The following is a 19658-nucleotide window of genomic DNA, read 5'->3' as shown; positions in this document are numbered from 1 at the left end:
ATAAAAAATATATCAAACCCACTCCTCAGAAGCAGCTCAAAAGTCATTGCAAAAGGCACCATCCAAGACCCAGAGAGCAGACAGTAAGGTCTGAAAGTCTTAGTAATCAAGTTTACACTGACTAGCATAATAGATTGATGGGATTATAAACAGCATCGCAACAATGATGAAAAAAAGACACAGATTGTTCAGGGATTGTAGGCAGAGGAAAAGGCAAGAGAAGCCACTTATTCATATAATGAAGGTGAAGTTTTATTTCATGTAGCAGAAAATAGGTCTGATTGATAAAAGTTCTGAAGTGATGAAGGAGGAAAGGGGGTGGCGAAGAGAAACCAAGGAAATCACACAGAACAGGGTACAACTCTACTGTAAATCAAAGCTTACAGATAAGAAAGAAAAAATAACCAAACTAGCACTTTAAAGAGTTTTAAAATGAAGATACCTATACTTTTTCTGAATGGAGTAGAAAATGTAGAGCAAAACAAATTATTATTTCTTCCACATAGGCAAAGGAGCTTGTAGTTTCTAAAAGTAATTAGAAAAATCAGATCAAGCTAGGTCTACCAGCATTTTTTATTTTAAACACAATGGTACAAATGCAACCTCTGGTTTGGGCATAAGGAATCATTACTGAACTGCCAACTCCAAGAAACATGAGGAAGAGAGTTTGCCATTCTTCCATTTTTGAAACCGCAAAAAAGGCATCAAGCTTGCTCGATGATTAGTTCGCTCATTATGACATTTCTTGTTATAGGGAAGCATAAGAAAATCATCCAAAAACGACTTGCCGTCAATGAGCATTGCTTGGATAATTTCTGAGGGAAGGAATATACTATTCAATATACCCCCAGTGACTTGTACAGGGCAAGCTTTCCATGCAGTTATTAGAAGAGTCCAAAAGAACTCAAGTTTGCAAAACTGCTTCATCCATTTCCGGCACTACATGACTCACTCTGATCTTAAACAAATTTAAGTATTTCCTTGAAATTATGCACCTGTCAGGTACATTTATGGTACCTTGTTACTCTCTAGAACATGACATAAGAAGAAAAATAAACAACTTTTTCGCTAGCTCAACTATTACATATTCATTATTTGGTTTAATATGTTATCTCCTCATTAATAATGGAAGTTTCTACATAGACATTGCAACTTCCTTTCATACAATATTCTGGAAGCATGTAATGGCTAAAGTGAAAGACATTGAAACAATGAACTACACACACCAACACAGAAAAACTACCATAAAAAAAAACAAACAACCCAAACCAAACCTGTGGAAAAACAGGTATAAACTTTAACTATACAGTATACACTGCAAAAACATCTTTAATAGATGGCCTGCAACCCTGTAATATGCCACTAGATGGCAAGTTTGGACAGAAATTAGCTGATTTCTTTTATTCATACAAATTGTTACGTGCATAGGAAAGAAACGATCATGGAAGAAGAGTGAAGGAGGAGAACAAAAAAGGAAGAGTTAAATAAACTACAGGTCTTCTGTACAGAGCACATTTAATATAAGGCAAAAAGGGTTTTGTTTTCACGTCTGTCACACAAATAGATAACCAATTCCTATGAACATACTGCTCACAGACAGGGAAGAACTTGTTTCTTACTTGGCCACAGACAGCAGCATTGGCTGTAGCAACCACAAGAATCCAAAATGTGGAGGAAGACTGAGAAGGGAATCAGCAGTTAGGTCTTGGGAAAGCATACTTCAGTTTATGCAAGGAATTGATAGCTAGGACCCACAAAGGGGTTAGAAGTACACAGCGTATCTGTAGAAGGAGGATAAGGAAACTGGGTTCATTCAGTTTGGCAAAGAGGAGCCTAAAGAGTGATTTAATAACAACCTGTAACTAACTACTTAAGAAAGTTAAAAGAATGACAGAGCTAAATATCACTTTGTAGTGCCAGACAATACAATAAAATACCAACAGCCATAAACTGCAGCTTGAGAGGTGCAGGCTGGACATCAGGAAAAAAATTTAAAAAATCAATAGAATGGAACAGCAGCACTGGAATAGGTTGCACAGACACCTTCCACTAAGACCAGGTTGCTGAAAGCTCCATCCAGCCTGATCTTGACCACTTCCAGGGATGGGGCAGCCACAGGTTCTCTGGGCAACCTGTTCCACACATCCTCCTCCTCTCCACAGTAAAGAAAAACTTTGTATTGTTTCTGTCCTTGCACACCCATTAAGGACCCCAAAGCAACATTTACTGAGTGATCACTCAAAACTAGATCCTTTGACTATTAAAAACTTATAAAAATCACATATTCCCAATCTATAAATTGTGCAATGCAAAATAATCACCTTTCAGACGAACAAACAGTGTTTTGAAAAGTACAATCTAAATCTAAACAATCACCATTTATTTAAAAAACATTTCAGCTGTAATATGTCACTTACATGACAACACGTTCATTGACTAATCCTGTAGACAAAAAAGGATGTGGTATTTGATACTGCTGGAAACAGGCACCCAAGGAGGAGCTTCTATAGTTGAATTCCCCTAAAGACAGACATCAGTATTTCTGTGCTAATGTAAGAGTGGTACAGAAAGGGAGCAGAAATCAGACAAGTGTGCTAAGAGCAAGTATTGACAGTGCTATATGGGTTGGAAACAACAATGGCAAAGAGCCTGAGTAGACTGCGCTGCTTTTTAATAACCTAGTGCTTTCACCCCTTCAGATCAATATAATGCAGTCCTCATGTACTTGAAGTCATGCTTAAAAAAAAAAAGTTAAGATTACTGCTTTATATGTTCTTCACAGTTCCTCGAGAGAACGTCTCAAATTGAGAAGTCCAGAATAGTCAGGTGACTATTTGAATTATAAGAACCTATTCTATTTCCAGGAAACATTACAACATCCTCAGGAATAAAGCTCTTACACACACACTCTTCCCTACTCATTCAGCTCTTTCAGGTTTGGTCTAGCACACCACTCTCCATAATCTGGTTTGACCTTTTGTTGCCAGCCTATACAGAACTTTCTACCTCATTTTAAAAGAAAACCAAATCTTGTCTTTTGAATAAGTTCTTTCTTGTAGCTTACCACAGCCTTATGTTTTGATACTGGAGAAGCATGGAAATAAGCATAAAAGGTCTTAACAGAAATACAGCAAATATATCTGGTAAGTTAACTGCACAATATTCCCATGGTCAAATTCAAAACTACTACTAGCAGGTAACAAAATACTGACAGAGTAGAAATTAAACTTTTTGCTTACCTGTAGTACATATGTAAATATATCACATAAGAAACAAGGCGTACTTAAGCGAACACTGAATTTGTCTTATAGAGTAAATCTCAAATAACCGAAATGTAAGCAGAAGCCTTACCTCATCAGAAGAGAGAAGGTAAATAGGTGTCAACATAGGAATTTTACTTAATTCACAATTCAGTCCAAGTGATATCAGGATCTCCTTCAGAACTTCGTATCTCTTGGTATTGCTTATCTTAAGCAAATTAAAATCCTCTTCGGTTTGGACATCCATAGAATTGATATCCAGTTCCAAGTATGCCTGGCAGGACATGTGCAGACGGAATAAAAAAAAACAAAACATAAAAACGCTGCTGGTATTACACGTTTTAGTGTCTGAGAGAGGTAAGTGTAACATTTTCAAAAGCAGCTTTGTCCTGCCTGTGGCTACTGCACTATCCAGAGATACTAGTGGAAAGGCTGATGGAGCTGGGCCTGTTCAGCCTAGAGAAGGCGAAGGGTGAATCTGATCAACGTGTATAAGTAACTGAAGGGAAGGTGTCAAGAGGATGGGGCTCTTCTTGGTGGTGCCAAGCAATAGGACAAAAGGCAACGAGCACAAACTCAAACACAGGATGTTCCACCTGAACATGAGGAAGAACAACTTTATTATGAGGGTGACTGAGCACTGGAATAGGATACCCAAAGAGGTTGTGGAGTCTCCTTCCCTGGAGATATTCAAGAGCCATGTGGACACAACCCTGAGTAACGTGCTCTGGGTGACCCTGTTTGAACAGAGAGATTGGACTAGATGATCTCCAGTGGTCCCTTCCAGCCTCAACCATTCTGTAATATTTAGAAGCCTTTGTACCCTACTATATGCATATTAATGAAAATGACAAGCTATTATCTTTGTTAATTTCTCCAATTTTGCACAGTTTACTCGTGTTCTTCATCTTTGATCTACTTTATTGAAATTCAGGGAAATATGCCAAAATGGGGGGACAGAGAAGAACAGAAAACAGGGAAACAAATCATCTGTGACAGAATATTTAATGGCTGATGTCACTGTCAGTCCCCTGAAGAGAAAACAATAAGGCTTTTCAAATCCAGACTGGAAGTCATTTAAAATTATAAAATGACACACTAATCCTTTTAATCTGATTTTTGAAGCTATACTGTAATGCCGTTTTTCTGCAGAAAACCTCTGAAGTATTAAGTTTTACTGCAGCAGAAGGATCAATTTAAACGGTACAGCAAAGCAGGTTTCACCATGGAACTTGCAGAAACGGATAGCAACAGTAGCTAATCAATTTTCTAGTACAAGCACACAGCACATGGGTGGCAAAGCTTCCTACATAAACCTATAAACATGCTACTATGTATGACAGAGTTTCCAAAAAGCTAGCAGATTTAATCTGATAAACAGACAAAAACACTTCTAAGAAACCCGATGAATATTTCTACATTACGTAATTGCTAGAAGAGCGTGTGCTACCTGATACGTGAGCAGTTAAATTTGAGTGTTATGGGCTCCTGAGAAAGTTCTCCTGTAACTAAAATAGTGGTAAAAAAAAGGTCCTAGAATCTTCCATAAAGCTTGTTCAGCTGTGTCTCCATGATATTCCTCATCTACTTAAACACTGGTAATTGCTCTGCTTTTCTCAGTGTGCTGAGACAGAGTAAAGACACAGTAAAGGAAGTGATATAATTGTGAACAGCCATGCTAAAAAGAAAACGTTTACCTCTGCTCCTACTGAGGCCAGCTCAAAACGTGCAAGATGCCTTCAGGCTGACTTCAAAAGTTTTACTATGAAATGGTTGAAATCTCTCCAAGTTTAATAGCACAGGTTATACACCCAGGCAGAAACATACTATAGAGCATAGAGTTCTTTTCTAAACTTAATGGTACCTCTTATCAGTTTTCCTATCACTCAAAACATTAGCCAGGTATCTGTGACTGTTTATATAATCAGTGACCAGCATTTACCTTTTACACATCCATGGAATTTTCTCACCCATTATCCAAGAAGACAGAGAGTAACAACAACAAAAAAGATTCTGAACACTTGAACTTAATCTGTTGTTTAACTTTTTGAGGGGATGTTGGTTTTGTTTGGGGTTTTACTAACAGAGATCACAATACCACAACATTGGAGAGGTACCTATTTGCTGGGATATTATTATTATGAAGTGGAATGAATAACATTTTGGCTCATTCTAGACTCCCCCACTTCCGTCCCCCGGGTGCTCTGAACTATTTGTTAGGTGTAGGACGTTAAACACTGAAAAGTTTAAAGCTTGAAGGAAGACTCAGAAAACAAAAAAGCAGGATTACAGAAGACCAAATTCTCCCCACAACCCTCCCCAAAAAAAGAGCATATATTACTGACAGAAAAGGTGTTGAGATTTACAAAAAAACCCCAAGTTTTAGAATTTTAACTTTGATAATAAATAGAAAAATTACATTCCAGTTGAATACAGGGTTGGGTTTTTTTTAATGACAGAACAGCAAGGCCAACATCATGAACCTAACATCCATCTAAAAACTAGCCTTAATCAAAGTGCTGCTAAAGAAACCAATTGCTTGGTTCACTTTATTCACAACACTGAGATGCAAACAGAATACACCTGAGAAAACGGTAGCAATGCTACAGCAAGAGGAGGACCAACAGACCTAGATCAACAATGGCGTTTCAGTGAAGTCAGAGACTAACCTTTGTTGTGTAGTTACTTGCTCAAGCAAGAATTGGACAGCAGTTTTTCTAGACATGGCATGCAATGAGTAATAAAGGCTGGGACTTTCTCATTCACTAGTCAGATTTCCAGAAGTGCTGGCTACCATAACCTTAAACCTTAAAAAAAGACATCTTTCAAGTTTCTTGCAAGGTTTATTTTACATCCTCTCCTGACTCTCTGCTTCACCATAGTTCATATTCTCATAAGCATGTCTCTCTTTTATCTTGCCAGTATAAGCTTTCACCCAAGTCCACCACCAACTCAGCTCTTCCTCTTCCCACCTCCCAAAATCTGCAATATGCACAGCTGTATCACTGCACAACTTCTAGCAGGCAGAAGATAGCTCTGCGCTTGAAGATGCTTGCTAACTGTGCAAATCTGCTCTCTACCACCCACTGTGGTCTTGCATGATCTAGATGGGCACAGCTGCATGGTGGAAAGAAGGAAGTGAAACAGCAGTGACAAATCTCTACCATTCTTTAAGCTTCCTGAAGATCAAGTGAAAGACATTCTGCAGAGTCCTTGTACATCCACTGAGACATCCATCTACACCTGCCCTTGACAGGCAACCCCAAGAGCTTGCAATGGGAACAAGGGAACTTTTTTAGCAAATTAATGCTTCTGTATGCACAGTACCTGAGAAAGAATGGCTTCTCCTCCACTGTCTCCATAAGATAGATGAACAATAACTGTATCTTTATCAGCATTATTTAATCGACTCAGTATCTTCACTTTGCTTGTATCTTCTTTCATCACTTCCTCAAAAATACAGCCACTGACCAAGAGATTTAACTTAATTTCAGTGCTGTCCATTTTAGAGACCACTAATTCATGAACAGCCTTCTTCAGTTTGTTTTTTATTTGTATGCCATCAAATGTGAAAGATGAAGAAAACCCTAGAATCTTTCCACCTTTAGATAAAAACTTCATAAATTGTTTGTGGTTCTCCTCAGAAATAGGCTCATCTGTGGCAATAATCAACAGCACTGAATTATCAACCCACGGAGCTTTCAGAACTTGTTCCTCATGCAGATGGTAGATGGTGTAGCTGTCTACATCAATGCATTCCTGAAGGACTGATTTTACCTGCTCAAACTCCACTTTTGCAGTTTTAGAGCCAAGATAAATCAATATATTAGGGGGCTTTCCAGAAAGGTTTACTCTCTTAATTCCTCTTGCTAGACAACCATCATTCTCTTCCCGTGTGCTACTGCAATCATCAGAAAGTTCTGGAATGTCTTCTGCAGAGGCATATCTGACTGATTCAATAGTACTGTTTTCAAGTTGCAGGCATTCATGACAGCTGGAAAGATGCAAGTGATGATGTTCTCCAGCATCTATCTCTTTGTCAGATAAACTGTTAGATTCATCTTCAGACTCACTCTCTTTCTCCAGCTTGGATTTCTCCTCTTCATCTTGTCCTGTAGTCTCCACTACTCCTAATCCTGATTTAAGAGTAGTCCCAAAAGTAGCAGCAGGAGTTACTTCATCCATTTGTGTACTGCTTACACTTTGCTCTTCTACAGATGGTTCTACCTCTGCCAACTCCTTCAGAGTAGATTCCTGTAAATGGACAGCTGGAAGAGTTAAATAATAAGAAAAACAGGTTATAAAAGTGATATTAAAAGAGCTATGATGAATATCACTACCATGGCAAGATCTATATTTAATTTCAGTACAAATCACCTATAACAGCAAGAATTTGACACACCAAATTCTAACCCTCTCCCCCAAGAACATAATAAATTTGCACTCATAACACAAGTCATTTACTCTAATGACTCTTTGTTCCAGGAAAGTCTGACTGAGAGCACAATACTAGATACTTACAGGGCACATTTAAACAAAGTAACATTTATTGTAAGTGCAAAAAATATTTGCACAAAAGGTAAACATGACCAGTACTGTACACAATGCAGATGTGCTGTTAACAGAATGATAGTCTATGGGTGGTAAGGTGAGGAAGTTCCCAGAAATGCATCAACTTATCAGCTTGTTATTTTGCCTGTGCCTCTGTCCCCAGCAAAGGAAAACGAAGCAAGGAAAGAACCTCTGGAAAAAATACTGATCTCTTAAAGAGGGCAGGGTGCAAAAATTGCTTGCTGTTATTTTCAAATGAACTATTTTGAAATAGGCTAATAAAGTGATGATATTGGGTAAGATGAAGATATTGAACTATGACTCTTGCATTGCTGAAGGCTGCAGATAAAAGCTTGGCACAAGTTAAAGGGAATGAAAAAAATCTGAACAGCTTTCAGTGTGCAGAAAGGGAGACATACCATACCCACCATAGCAAGACTTGGGAGCGGAGAATCCAAGGGAAAACCAGCAAATAGGAAGAACTGTTAGACCTTCCTCTTTCTCCCCCCAGAAAAGGATGGAAATGCAAAAATAAAAAACTTCTAGCAATAGAAGTGAGAAAAGAAGGCCAAAGATGATTATTACCAGTGTGAAACTTGCAAAGCAAACTAAATAAGAGGAGAGAAGAAAAAAAAATACTTTTCACAAGGTAATTTTTTTCAGCTGCTGAGCCATGAAAATATTTCAAATAAAAGTCTGCAAAATCTTACTGACTTTCTCTCCACTCCCATAAAGCCAAAGAAACTTACTATGGGTTTGTTTCTGATTTCTCAAAAAAATTCAGCAAGAAACTTCATTAACAAAACAGTCAACTGACACACAACACCAGATCCAAGTTTAATCACTTTCTTCACTTAACAACACCTGCATTCCCTTGAAACTATATCCCCTTTGCCTAGTTTGGAGCAGAAATGTGAAGCAAGAATTTTTTTCACAGCCCAGGAGAATTTCATAGCCGTCAGCCTATATCCTATTCCATCAACCCAGCCTGCATAAGCCTGTTCTAATGGAGCAGTTCCTAGCACGCACACAGCACCTGAGGCAAAATGAGCCAGAAAGCATTCTGAAAATTAAATGACTGGGACACTCAGCTTCCATCTGCTCCTGCATGAATGTTTTTGCAGAACAGCACCAACAGACTAAATTTCACACCACGTATATTTGTGAGCATATTTCCACCCTCTTGCACACTGTCTAGCTGTTCTCGATTTTGGCATTCCCTGACTTCTGCCAATGCACTACGATCTACATCAAAAAATAAAAAACAAAACAGAAACCAACCAAAAAAAACCCAAAAAACCAACACCCAAAACCAAAACCAAGACAAAACCAAAAAAACACCCAAACCAACCAACCAACAAAAAAACCCCAAACCAACCTACTACCCCCTTGCCCTTTTTCGGGGAGTCTGGGGACAGAGAAGAAGTTTCTTTTTGTAGCCAAAATCATTATTTTATTATTCTACATGACCCAAAGTTTTATCAACACAACTGAGAAGATACAACTAGGAAGGAAAAATGAGACTGCTGGTGAATGAAACAAAGATCTCATAATGCTGCAGTTAACTATTGGCAGTAGCTTACGCAGCGTTAAAGAGGGGGGTTTATTGCAAAAATGTTTTGATCCATTTCTCTGTTATTTTTGTTGTTGCATTTGTAAAGATGTAAAGATCTGTAAAGAAACCAACTCACTCAAAAAGCGGTCTAACTTTTCAAGGATCTCTATATTTGACAGTATTCAGTTTAAAATACAGCAGTGCTACAGAGTGATCAACAGCCCAAAATGACAACAGGAACCAAACATTGTACCAAAATAAAAGCATGGTACAAAGACTATATGCACAGTCTTAAAACAAACATGTTCTACCATTAAAAACATCTCATTAAGATACTTACAAACAATCTTGTGTGGCACCATTCCATTATCCATTTGAAGCCTGTCTTCCATGAATGCTATTCCAAGGTTACTGAAATTATCTATGCTTGCTTCAGCAATTAACTTGTAAGGCTCACCAGGTTTATAGGCCAATGGTGAACAATAGTCTGACCACTTCACAATCTAGAATAAAGCATATGCATGTTTTTCAATTTGAAAAGGTTACAGAAAAATATCAAAATACCAACAGCATTATGAGTCTGCAAGATGAACTGCAAATAAAAACTGCCCTTCCTTCCCAAAGGATTTGGCTATTTAAAAGCAGCACAACAGTAGGCAGAGCCAAGAGAGGGACATTATCAAACCAAAGCAGTACAACTGGCAATCCCAAGGACTGGAAGTAATTGTAAAGAAAGTACTTTAAAAAAAAAGTATAGCTACTAGGATTATAGAATACTAAATTGGCAGAATAACTTTTAAGACTTTTTTTTCTGTGATGCCTGAGGTGTTTAAATCAACTAGCGTGTTTAACAGTATCATGAGACAACACATTGCAAGTAGAGAAGGCTTTCAGTTGACAGTTCCTCTCGTGCGAAAGTGCACCATTCATGACTACAAAGGTCAATGTGAGACTGAATATAACCAAAAGAACCTACTGAGGAAGGGTCATGTAGAAAGCAATACCTGCTACAAGTCCTGAGAGAAGTAAACAAAGCAACACCAAGTTGATAGCAAAGTGGAAGTAAAAATACATCTTTCCCAAAGATCAAGTCTATAAAAGCTTCAAGTAATACACAAAACGGCAGGGGAGCATTACCCTGTTCTGTAAGTATAATTCTGTTTTCATTTATTTCCAAGACATGGCTTTCAGCACAAATACTAAAAAGAATGCTGATAAAAAGAGCAAAAGTAAACTACTAGGGTTTAATAAAAGTACACATTGACTATCAGAAGCATAACTAAACACAGAACATTCAAAAAAATTCTATTCTCCAGGAAAAAAGCATTGTGAAGATCACATACTTGAGATTATTTTCTTCAAGAAGGTTTGTTAAGCCCAAATTACACAGCTGTACTGTCTTTGAGAACAAGTTCAGCTATAAAAGACAAAAGTGGAAGAAAAGCGAAAAGAGTTTTGTCTTCCTTCTGAAATGCAGACACATCAATAAAGATAACAAATCTGTGGGCAGACTCATAACTGAAAGTGACCCCTTTTAAACCTCATGTTTATAAAACAACACTACCGAACAAAACAATATTCAGATAATTTACAAACACAGTGATTTGTGTCAATTCTGAAAACAAAAAACTGAGTAAGGCCTCAATTTCGGTAAAAATTGCGAATGATACCACAGTCTTTATCCTTTATAGGATACATAAACCAAATGTTCTCCTGGGAAGGAGACAATAAAGAGACACCACCTGCTTTCACAACCTTAAAAAAATTAGCCTTTGCCATGTAATATGTTCCAATACTAGGAGACAAAGCTCAATTCCCACATAGCAACTCCAGCACTTCGATGCTGTCATCACCAAAGCACTTCTTCATGAAGTTCACCCTTTCATCACTACATACAGGATGGAACACTGATTAAACACAGTAAGAAAAAAATGCTTCTTTTGAACGCACAAAACGAGGATGAGCTCTTGGGTATTTTAGTTGTTCAGAATTAGACTATCAGCTAAATTTGCCCTTTTATCTACTGCCATTAAGTGGTTTACATAACATCCAAAAGAATCTATTTCCAACTTTTGACTTTACAGTATTTCCCAAGGGAACAAGAAGAAAAAGATTTCATATAACCTTAACAGCCGCAATTCCTTTCTAAGCCATTCCTGAAGACAGTCTCTGATTAGCACAGTCCAAATAAGACCATCCAGTCTATACTCATACATGTGTCCTCTGGATACCTCACAAGAAATCTGGCTGGGTATCTTCTGATACATTACCTATACTAACCCTTAGTGAACAAACTCATTTTCAAAAAGAGAAAAAGATAACAGTGCATGGGCAGTGTGTTTGTGTTTACCACAAGGTCAGCTGCATGCTTTAACTTATGGGTTAGACTACAACTCTGTAACACAAGAGCAATTAACAGCTTCCAATCAGACATGCCAGAACACACAGTTGGTGAGAGCCAGCCCTCACATCCATGACAGATGTATCACTCAGGTCCTGAATGTCTGGATCACTCAGTGGTAACAACCACTAACTAGTAAAAGTAAAAAGGTCATCTCCACATCCTTTTTATAAGGACAAAAAAATATCAGCTCTGAAGTTACAGGATGTATTTCTGGGCACAGTAGTATTCTCCATTTCTGAAGCAGAACAAATTCTCCTTCTGGAAGATAGTTATACCAAACTCCGATAGATATGAATCACTGTAGTTGCAGCATCACTCAAGACTTCACCCCACTGTCACTGGAGAAGTCTGACCAAGCCAGCCAGAATTGCCCTAGCCAGTTGCCTTGAGTGTTGACCTGGACAACACCATCACTTTCCAGATGGAAGGTATTCCCAGCTTCCTTCTCCATTTTCCTCAGCATATAACTCTGAGCTACATTCTGTGGTGGAGGGCAAGGGATTTTTTCATGGCACCAAGTAAAATATTAGTCAGGCTAACAAGTGAAAAGCAGTGTCCTGGTTTCAGCTAGGATGGAGTTAATCTTCTTCCTAGTGGCTGGTATAGTGTCATGGGTTTTGTATTTAGAATAATGTTCATGGAAACAATTAAAACATAAATGTGTTAAGCAGTGCTTACTCTAAGTCAAAGACTTTTCAGCTTCTCATGCTCCACCAGTGAAGATGGGCACAAGAAACCAAGAAGAAATATGGCCAGGACAGCTGACCCAAGCTAGCCAAAGGGATATTCCATACCATAGAATGTCATGCTCAGTATAGAAACTGGAGGGAGTTGGCTGGGAGAAGCCAATCACTGCTTGGGTTGGGCTGTGTACTGATCAGCAAATAAGCAAGTGTGCTGTGCATCACTTGCCTGTCTTGGGTTTTACTCCTCTCTCTCTTTTTGTTGTCTCTTTTAATTATAATTCTTGTTATATCTTATTTTATTTCAATTATTAAACTTCTTATCTCATTCCATGGGTTTTATCTTTTTCCCCAATTCTCCTCCCCATCCTGCTGGGGGGAGCATGGGGGAGTGACAGCGACGGAGCAACTGCAAGGTACTTTGTTGACAAGTGGGGTTAAGCCACAACAAGTAGTTACTGCTGTGCAGTACAAGCAAAGTGAATACACAGAAGAACCTCACAAAGTAAGGCTTTTGCCAAGACATATGACCTGTAATCCCACTCATGCAATGATCTGTTTGCTTCACAACAGAACAAAAATCCTCAGAGAATATTTTGAAACAGGCCAAGCTTTCCCGCTATGACTAGAAATCATCAAAATTCTCTCAGAATACAGAATGAAAGGACAGCTCTTAGCAAGAGATGAGAAATTATTTATACTCAACCACAGTTGAAACCAGTCACAGGTCACTGACGAGCTATTCTTTGCAGGGCCTTCTATTTCGAAATTCTCCTGGTCACAGGAGGAACTTGTTCTTACAGCCACTACCTATGTTGATGGCCAGAGGTAGCAGAATTCAGAGCACCTCACTAGAGGTGATGTGTACACAGAGGAAGAACAAACGAAAAAAGAACGACAGTCCTTTTCCTCTTCAGGTTTGGTCTCTTGCCTGGATTATCATTTTTGAGCTTGATAAATTAATTATTTATATCTACATAGGAATGCAAACATTTTATATGCTAAAGAAAATGCAAACAAAACCAACAAGATTTAACAAGTCCACCAAAGAAAAAACCCTGAAAGAACAAACTAGAGCTTCAACACAGATGTTTTTGTGGACCTCTCTGCTACAAAAAACAAACAAACAAACAAAAACAAGTCCTTCCCCCAAAAACAAAACCCCAAACAAAACTTCAACAAAAAACAACAAAAAAGTAAAAAACCCCAAACACACACATAAAACCAAAAAACAACAACAAAAAATACAAACAACTCCCTCCCAAAAAACTAAAACAACCCTCCCTTATTCTTCTGAGTTGGTCCAGCGTGCCCCAGGTGCATTCTGAAACAATATATAGAGCACAGCAGATAACCTATTTAATTTGTCTCTCAGCAGCAGGGCCCACCCAGATGGATTCCACAGTCTTGTATCAAAGGCAATAAAAACATTTACAAACCAGCTAATGTGGCTACTTCCTGTGTGCTCGAAGAAACTATGAAGCCAGTGGAAGCACAGTCAGAACACTTCAGCAGAAAAGGTCTCAGAGTTCTCAAAAAGCTTCCAGTGCCTCCAGTCCTGACACTCTGAACTTCATAGAGCTAATGATTTTGCTAATAATTCCTCTAGATATGATAATCATTCCTCTAGAGGCCAAAGTCTAACATGCTCCAAAAACGTGCTCTGTTCTAGAACTGAGAGGCCAGAACTGAGCCCATGGTGGGTGAAGGTAATTAAACATTTGATTCCAGGCACTGTGCCCATTCCCAATCTGTCCTTATGTTCCTGCGCTCAAGTTAGATAAGTCTATTTACCAACCACTCTGCTCTTGATGTTCACTGCAGCAGAGGACTCCTGGATTATCTCGCAGAACAAGTGAGATGGGAAATACATATTCCTCATCCAGGGAAACAGGCAGCAAGCACCTGTGTATGTGACAAGTTTCCTTTAACTCCAAGAAGGAGCCTGAAACCTGATGTCAGAAAGCAAGGATGGCAGAGGCCCTTTAGGATGCTAAGCAGGGGCCATTGCGGAAGACACCTTATGGATTGGCCCCATGTGGTGGTCCCAGCTAGTGGCAAAGCCCATTTAACGTGTGGGCTCCATGGATTTTATGGTACTCTAGAGATCAGGCCAAATGTTTTATTACTGCCCACCCAGAAATATCCTACTATACACGTCTTTCCATCTCTCCTCTTTTCAGTAGGCAACGGGGTCCATTCTGCCCTCTTCACTAAGGAGAATGCACAGCACACACAAGTGACTGCCGTAGGAAGGAATTAGGCCAACCTGTACCACTGGAAGATTTTTCCACCCTGGAAGGTAATTTTATCTTTTGCTTTGGGTTACAACCTTTCTCCTCCTTCAGACCTGCATCGAGGCTGAGACACCTAGGCAGCAAGCATTCCTCATATGAGGAAAAAACCAGTAAGAAAACCAGTAAAATGTAGGGGAGAGAGACACATTATCTCACGTTCATAGCAACTTCTGCTAGGGTCTGGATACTATTCTCATGCTTAATTGGTTTAGAGATATTATATATTCAGTAATTCAAGTTTTAGAACATCATCTTCTAAATCCACATTTTCACACTTTCAATATAGCAGTGGAGAAGGCATTTTTTAGATTTTTCGAACATCCAGGACATGAATGTTTTATAATATGCTTCTCATAAGGATTTCAGTACTAGTTTACATTATAAATTTGGACATCTCAAAATCATTTTGTAAGTATTATCCATTAAAAGGCAAACACAATTTACAAAATTCCAACCAAGAAGTATTGCCATTCCCCCACTGCATTTTATAGAAAAGCTAAAACATTGAAAGCTTGATTTTGGCCTTACTTTTACAGACTGATGAAATAACCCAAATGTGTAATACTTAAACTTGTATTTATAAATCACAATGAAAGAAAGGTTCCAAGAGAGACTTCTATTTGACTTATCACTTTTCACCATCACTTGTTGAAGGCTTTAAGAGCTCTTCAGAAATTGTAACATATGCTTGCTTCTTACTTGAGACATTTGTTTCAGCTAGTGTCAGAGACAGGATACTCATATAAATGGACTTCTGATCTGCCTTAGTACAACAGCTCTCAAGCATCTTTCTTTCTGTTCAGTGTATCTAACCCTACATGCCTTACCCAAAGTCACAGTGGAATTCTACAGTTCCCATCCACAGCCAGAGAAATGTGCTACTAAAAAAGCATAAAATGTAGAGGATTAAAAGTGATTAATTTTAATGAAAATATTACCTTTTTATTTCCAATAACATACAAACATACAAAATCTATCTGCCATTGATTTTCTTTTTAACCTTCAATTGTTCTAGATTTATACCAACCAAATGACCCATCTGTACTACTTTCTATGCAAGAAATAAAGAGAACTATTTACCTCTTTCGAAGAGCCAGGTACTTTCTGCAAGTTATCTGTCTGAGCTGAAATGCTTTCTGTCACAAAAGCTATATGTCCTGCTTTAAGTAACTTATCAGGACAAATAAAAGGAGAAATGAGAAGTAGACTCCACCTGTTCAAGTCATCAAGGAACTGGGAAAAAAAAAAAAGAAAAAAAAAAAAAGGAAAGAAAAATAAGTCCGTATAGCAAGCATTTGATTTAACAATTCATTTTAAATTATTTTTAAATTATGCCCAGCCTAAATTCAAATCTGACCCTTCAGCCTTACATGAAACATTTCACATTCCCTGTGAGGAGAAAAAAAAAAAAAAGGGATAAAAGTCTGAATGATTAAGTAGGAACATATCAGAAGTTAAACTGAAAGTGACAACCTAAGCTTCTAAGCTAATTGAGACTCCAGCTTTCAGCTTTACAAGCGTGCAAAAGTGAGTGGGCCACAGGACCACTGTACCATTGGTGCTGTGACTTTTGTGGGCCATTTGCCACCAGCAGCATCCCTCATTCAACCCAATCCTCCTCTTTCATTTACACAGCAGTTCACCCTGCCTCTTGCTTCCTTCTTTCTCTCTTCATCCCCAACTACACAAACCCGTAGCCCTTCTACCTCACTTCTGGTGGCTGAAGGGCACTGTCTGCTCCTTGGCAGGGAGTGAGAAAGCAGTCACAAGATACAACCTGCCTGGAGAGACACTACAGCTCCTCTAACTGGACAGTAGTCCAGATGGCATTCATTCCACCTGGGTTAACAACCCTCCAGGAAACATACAGTCCCACTGTGAGCCACAAGTGACTCAAGAACTATATACTACACAGCTCTGATTTTTAGACCTAATTTACAAAGTTTCAGGACTTTGTAAAGCCAATTATAGAAAGACAGTTCTGTTTTGTGGACATATACAGCCTCAGGACTAATTCTATAAAAAGGGATTTGAAAAACTCTAAAAAAAATATAATTGAAATAAAAAGAGAGGGTATATACAAAGTCCCTGCGCATTTGCACCAAAATTACACATTCGGTATGTAACTGTAACTTCAAAGAAATAACTCACTCAAAATAAATTTGCCCATAAGGTAGTCTATCCCCTCGTCAGACCACTGGACAAACATTTCCTTCATTAAATTATAAAAATGTTCTCTCTCTCATCCTCACAAAGGAGCAAATAAAGCTCAAAAGCTGTAATCAGCAGACCAAAGAACAGGTTTAAGAATCTCAAAACTTCTCAATACATAATCTGTTCCCATACTATATGACATCAACTTTTATGCAGATATTGCATTGAACTTAATTTTTCTGGCAAATTTAAAAATGGCAAGCATAAGAAATAGGTATTTTGCTACTACTATACTAGAAACACATGCTTTGCACATCCTCAGTAATTTTATGTGGAAAGAGGAGAATTTCCCTATAGCACACGAAATGTGAACATCACCCACATCTAAAATGAAACTGCACAGTATTAAGTCTAGGGGGATAGTTTGCCAATCCAACCAGCTTTATGGAGCACAGAAGCTGTAAGAGTGAACATTGCTACCTTCAACAGGAAAGTGGACTGAACGACTGAAGCTTTATATTATCTTAGGTAGCAAATTTGATTAAAGATTAAACAAAAAACTTTAAGATAAGATACCAGCAAGCCATAAATTGTAAGTCAGTCACCAATAACAGTGAAAAGGTTGTTATACCTACTCAGAAAGCAAAGTAACTTAGATAGCTACCTAGCAGCCAAAAAAAGCATGCTACTTAACCTTTTTCTCTTCACAGTGTTCACAGATGATGTTAGAAAGCTCCACCATGATGCTGTCTCTACCTTTTATGCAGCTAACCTTTATACACCACACCACCAAGGTGCAGCATGGCAGGCATATTCTACAGAGTTTCTCAGAGACAAATGCAACTGGTAAATTTCAGTACATGGATTTAAAAGGCAACTACATGTTCAATAACAACTTTGACTTTACACCAAAATTCAAGCCAAGCTGCAGTTCCCTAGAGGGCTTCCCAACTCCCAGTGAACACAAATAAACTGACAAGCTTATGAAGTCAGTCTGCATGAACAACATTGCAGACAGAAAAAAAATGTGCTTACTGTGCAAGGACCAAGGAGAAGGTATTTCAGAAATGAGTAGAATTGGAGTAAAGAACAGCATAAATTAGTTGAAACTTGATTTACAAAACAAGAATCCAGGGCAATTAACGCAAAACCCCTCTAAAACACATGGACAATTATTTGGCATTGGTTTTACGAGCGTCCTGGTTTCAGCTGGGATAGAGTTAATTTTCTTCCTAGTAGCTGGTTCAGTGCTGTGTTCTGGATTTAATGTGAGAATAATCATAACACACTGATGTTTTGGTACACGGCACTGTACGAACTACCAGGAAGAAAATTAACTCTATCCCAGCTGAAATCAGGACAACGAGCTTTATCAAAATGTGAATTAACTATTTAATGTGAGAGATGCTGAGATTGTCACCATCACTCTGAAGTATGAAATAATCTGCTCATTAGATAGCAAAACCACTGTTTTTGAACCAACTCCATAAGCACTTGTGATCTTGTTTTCACTGCACTGAAAACATCCTCTTTACCCATTGAATTTATGAAGAGCTTCTCTGCTTCTTGAAGAGTAGCACTTAGCCAACATGCTTCATAAATACATTTCAGTTACACGCATTTAAGTAAAATGGCTCACCACTGAAATAATTTCCACAAACACACATATAAACCACAGCAAAAAAGAAAGATCAAGAAGACTTCTGTCCGCACAAATTCTGTTATTTAGTAACAAAACTAGACAAATCCAACATTAAACTACTCACATGATTTGTGGGAAGTGCGGCAGGAGCTCTGCTTCTAAACCCGAAAGTCAGAAGCAAGCTTACTTTCAGTTTTACTTCATGTGATGGCAAGTGAAACGTGGTTCATGCACAGTGTTTTTCCACTGTCGTGGGCTACCACAGCCTCACCCTACTCTCCTCTCTCCCCGGCCATTTGGGAAAAAAAGTAGACGTGATTTTTCACGGATGGTGGTTTTCACGTCATTTTCCTCACTTGAAACAACGTTCTGTATCGGGAACAGCAGTTGTCTGTAACCGAAGGCTCAATCCGGACTCCATTACAGATTCGGCTCCGGTTTAAATGTCCAGCACCAATCGTAAGTGCACAAACACGGCATTTATTTTTAGACTAAAGCCTTATATGTGGTAAAAGTGTGTTACAAATATGGAAATACTATCAAGTTCTCCTAGCCAAGTGCTCCTATTGCCATAGCTGTGCTTACAAAGCTGCACTTTGCATAGTAAAAAGCACCCCTCAGCCCGTAAGCTGAGTGTAGTTACCTCTCGAGTACTGAAGAGAGACAACTACAGACGCATTAAGGTTTCCTACCAAGACCTTCCCCTTGACAAGCAGGGCTGTGACAGGCCTGCGAAGCTACACGACTTGCTGTTTTTGCCAGTCACAAGCCTCAGCCCACAGCTGACAAGCTCGCTGTCACACGGCAAGGGGGAAAACGCAGCCCCAAACCCCACAGCCGGGGCTCCCCTTTCACCCTGGGCTCCGCCACCTCAGCCCTCGGGGAACACGCAGCTCCCTCCTCGCCGCGGGGCAAGGCGCGGCAACACCGCTCCGCTGAGCAAGGCGACTCCTCGTTACCACGGTAACAAGGGAGGCCGCTTCCCGCACGGCTCTTTCCCGGTTCGAGCGGCCCCGGGCAGCGCCGGCGGAGGCGCCTCCAAAGCCTCAGCCTCACGGCGCGAGGTGGTACCTGCGTCTCGTCCGTGAAAAACACTTTGTTCCCTATCCTGA

At 39.0% G+C, this 19658-nt stretch overlaps 1 protein-coding gene across 1 annotated transcript in view; it reads right to left on the bottom strand.

Moving 5' to 3' along the window:
- The window catches only part of LOC104401697 (biotin--protein ligase-like), a 42531-nt gene extending 22879 nt beyond the window's left edge, over window positions 1–19652 (bottom strand). Inside the window, exons 1-5 of the mRNA XM_010009364.1 lie at window positions 19618–19652; window positions 15831–15983; window positions 9707–9869; window positions 6588–7528; window positions 3352–3534 (exon numbers count right to left, since the gene is read on the bottom strand). Of these exons, the coding sequence (XP_010007666.1) occupies window positions 3352–3534; window positions 6588–7528; window positions 9707–9758 (1176 nt within the window). The 5' untranslated portion in view covers window positions 9759–9869; window positions 15831–15983; window positions 19618–19652. The remainder of the gene's footprint in view (window positions 1–3351; window positions 3535–6587; window positions 7529–9706; window positions 9870–15830; window positions 15984–19617) is intronic.
- Between the last annotated feature and the right edge of the window lie 6 nt (window positions 19653–19658).

Source organism: Nestor notabilis, unplaced genomic scaffold (assembly GCF_000696875.1).
Source record: "Nestor notabilis isolate BGI_N333 unplaced genomic scaffold, ASM69687v1 scaffold3202, whole genome shotgun sequence".
NCBI classification, from domain to species: domain Eukaryota; kingdom Metazoa; phylum Chordata; class Aves; order Psittaciformes; family Psittacidae; genus Nestor; species Nestor notabilis.
This window is presented reverse-complemented; position numbering and strand designations above follow the sequence as displayed.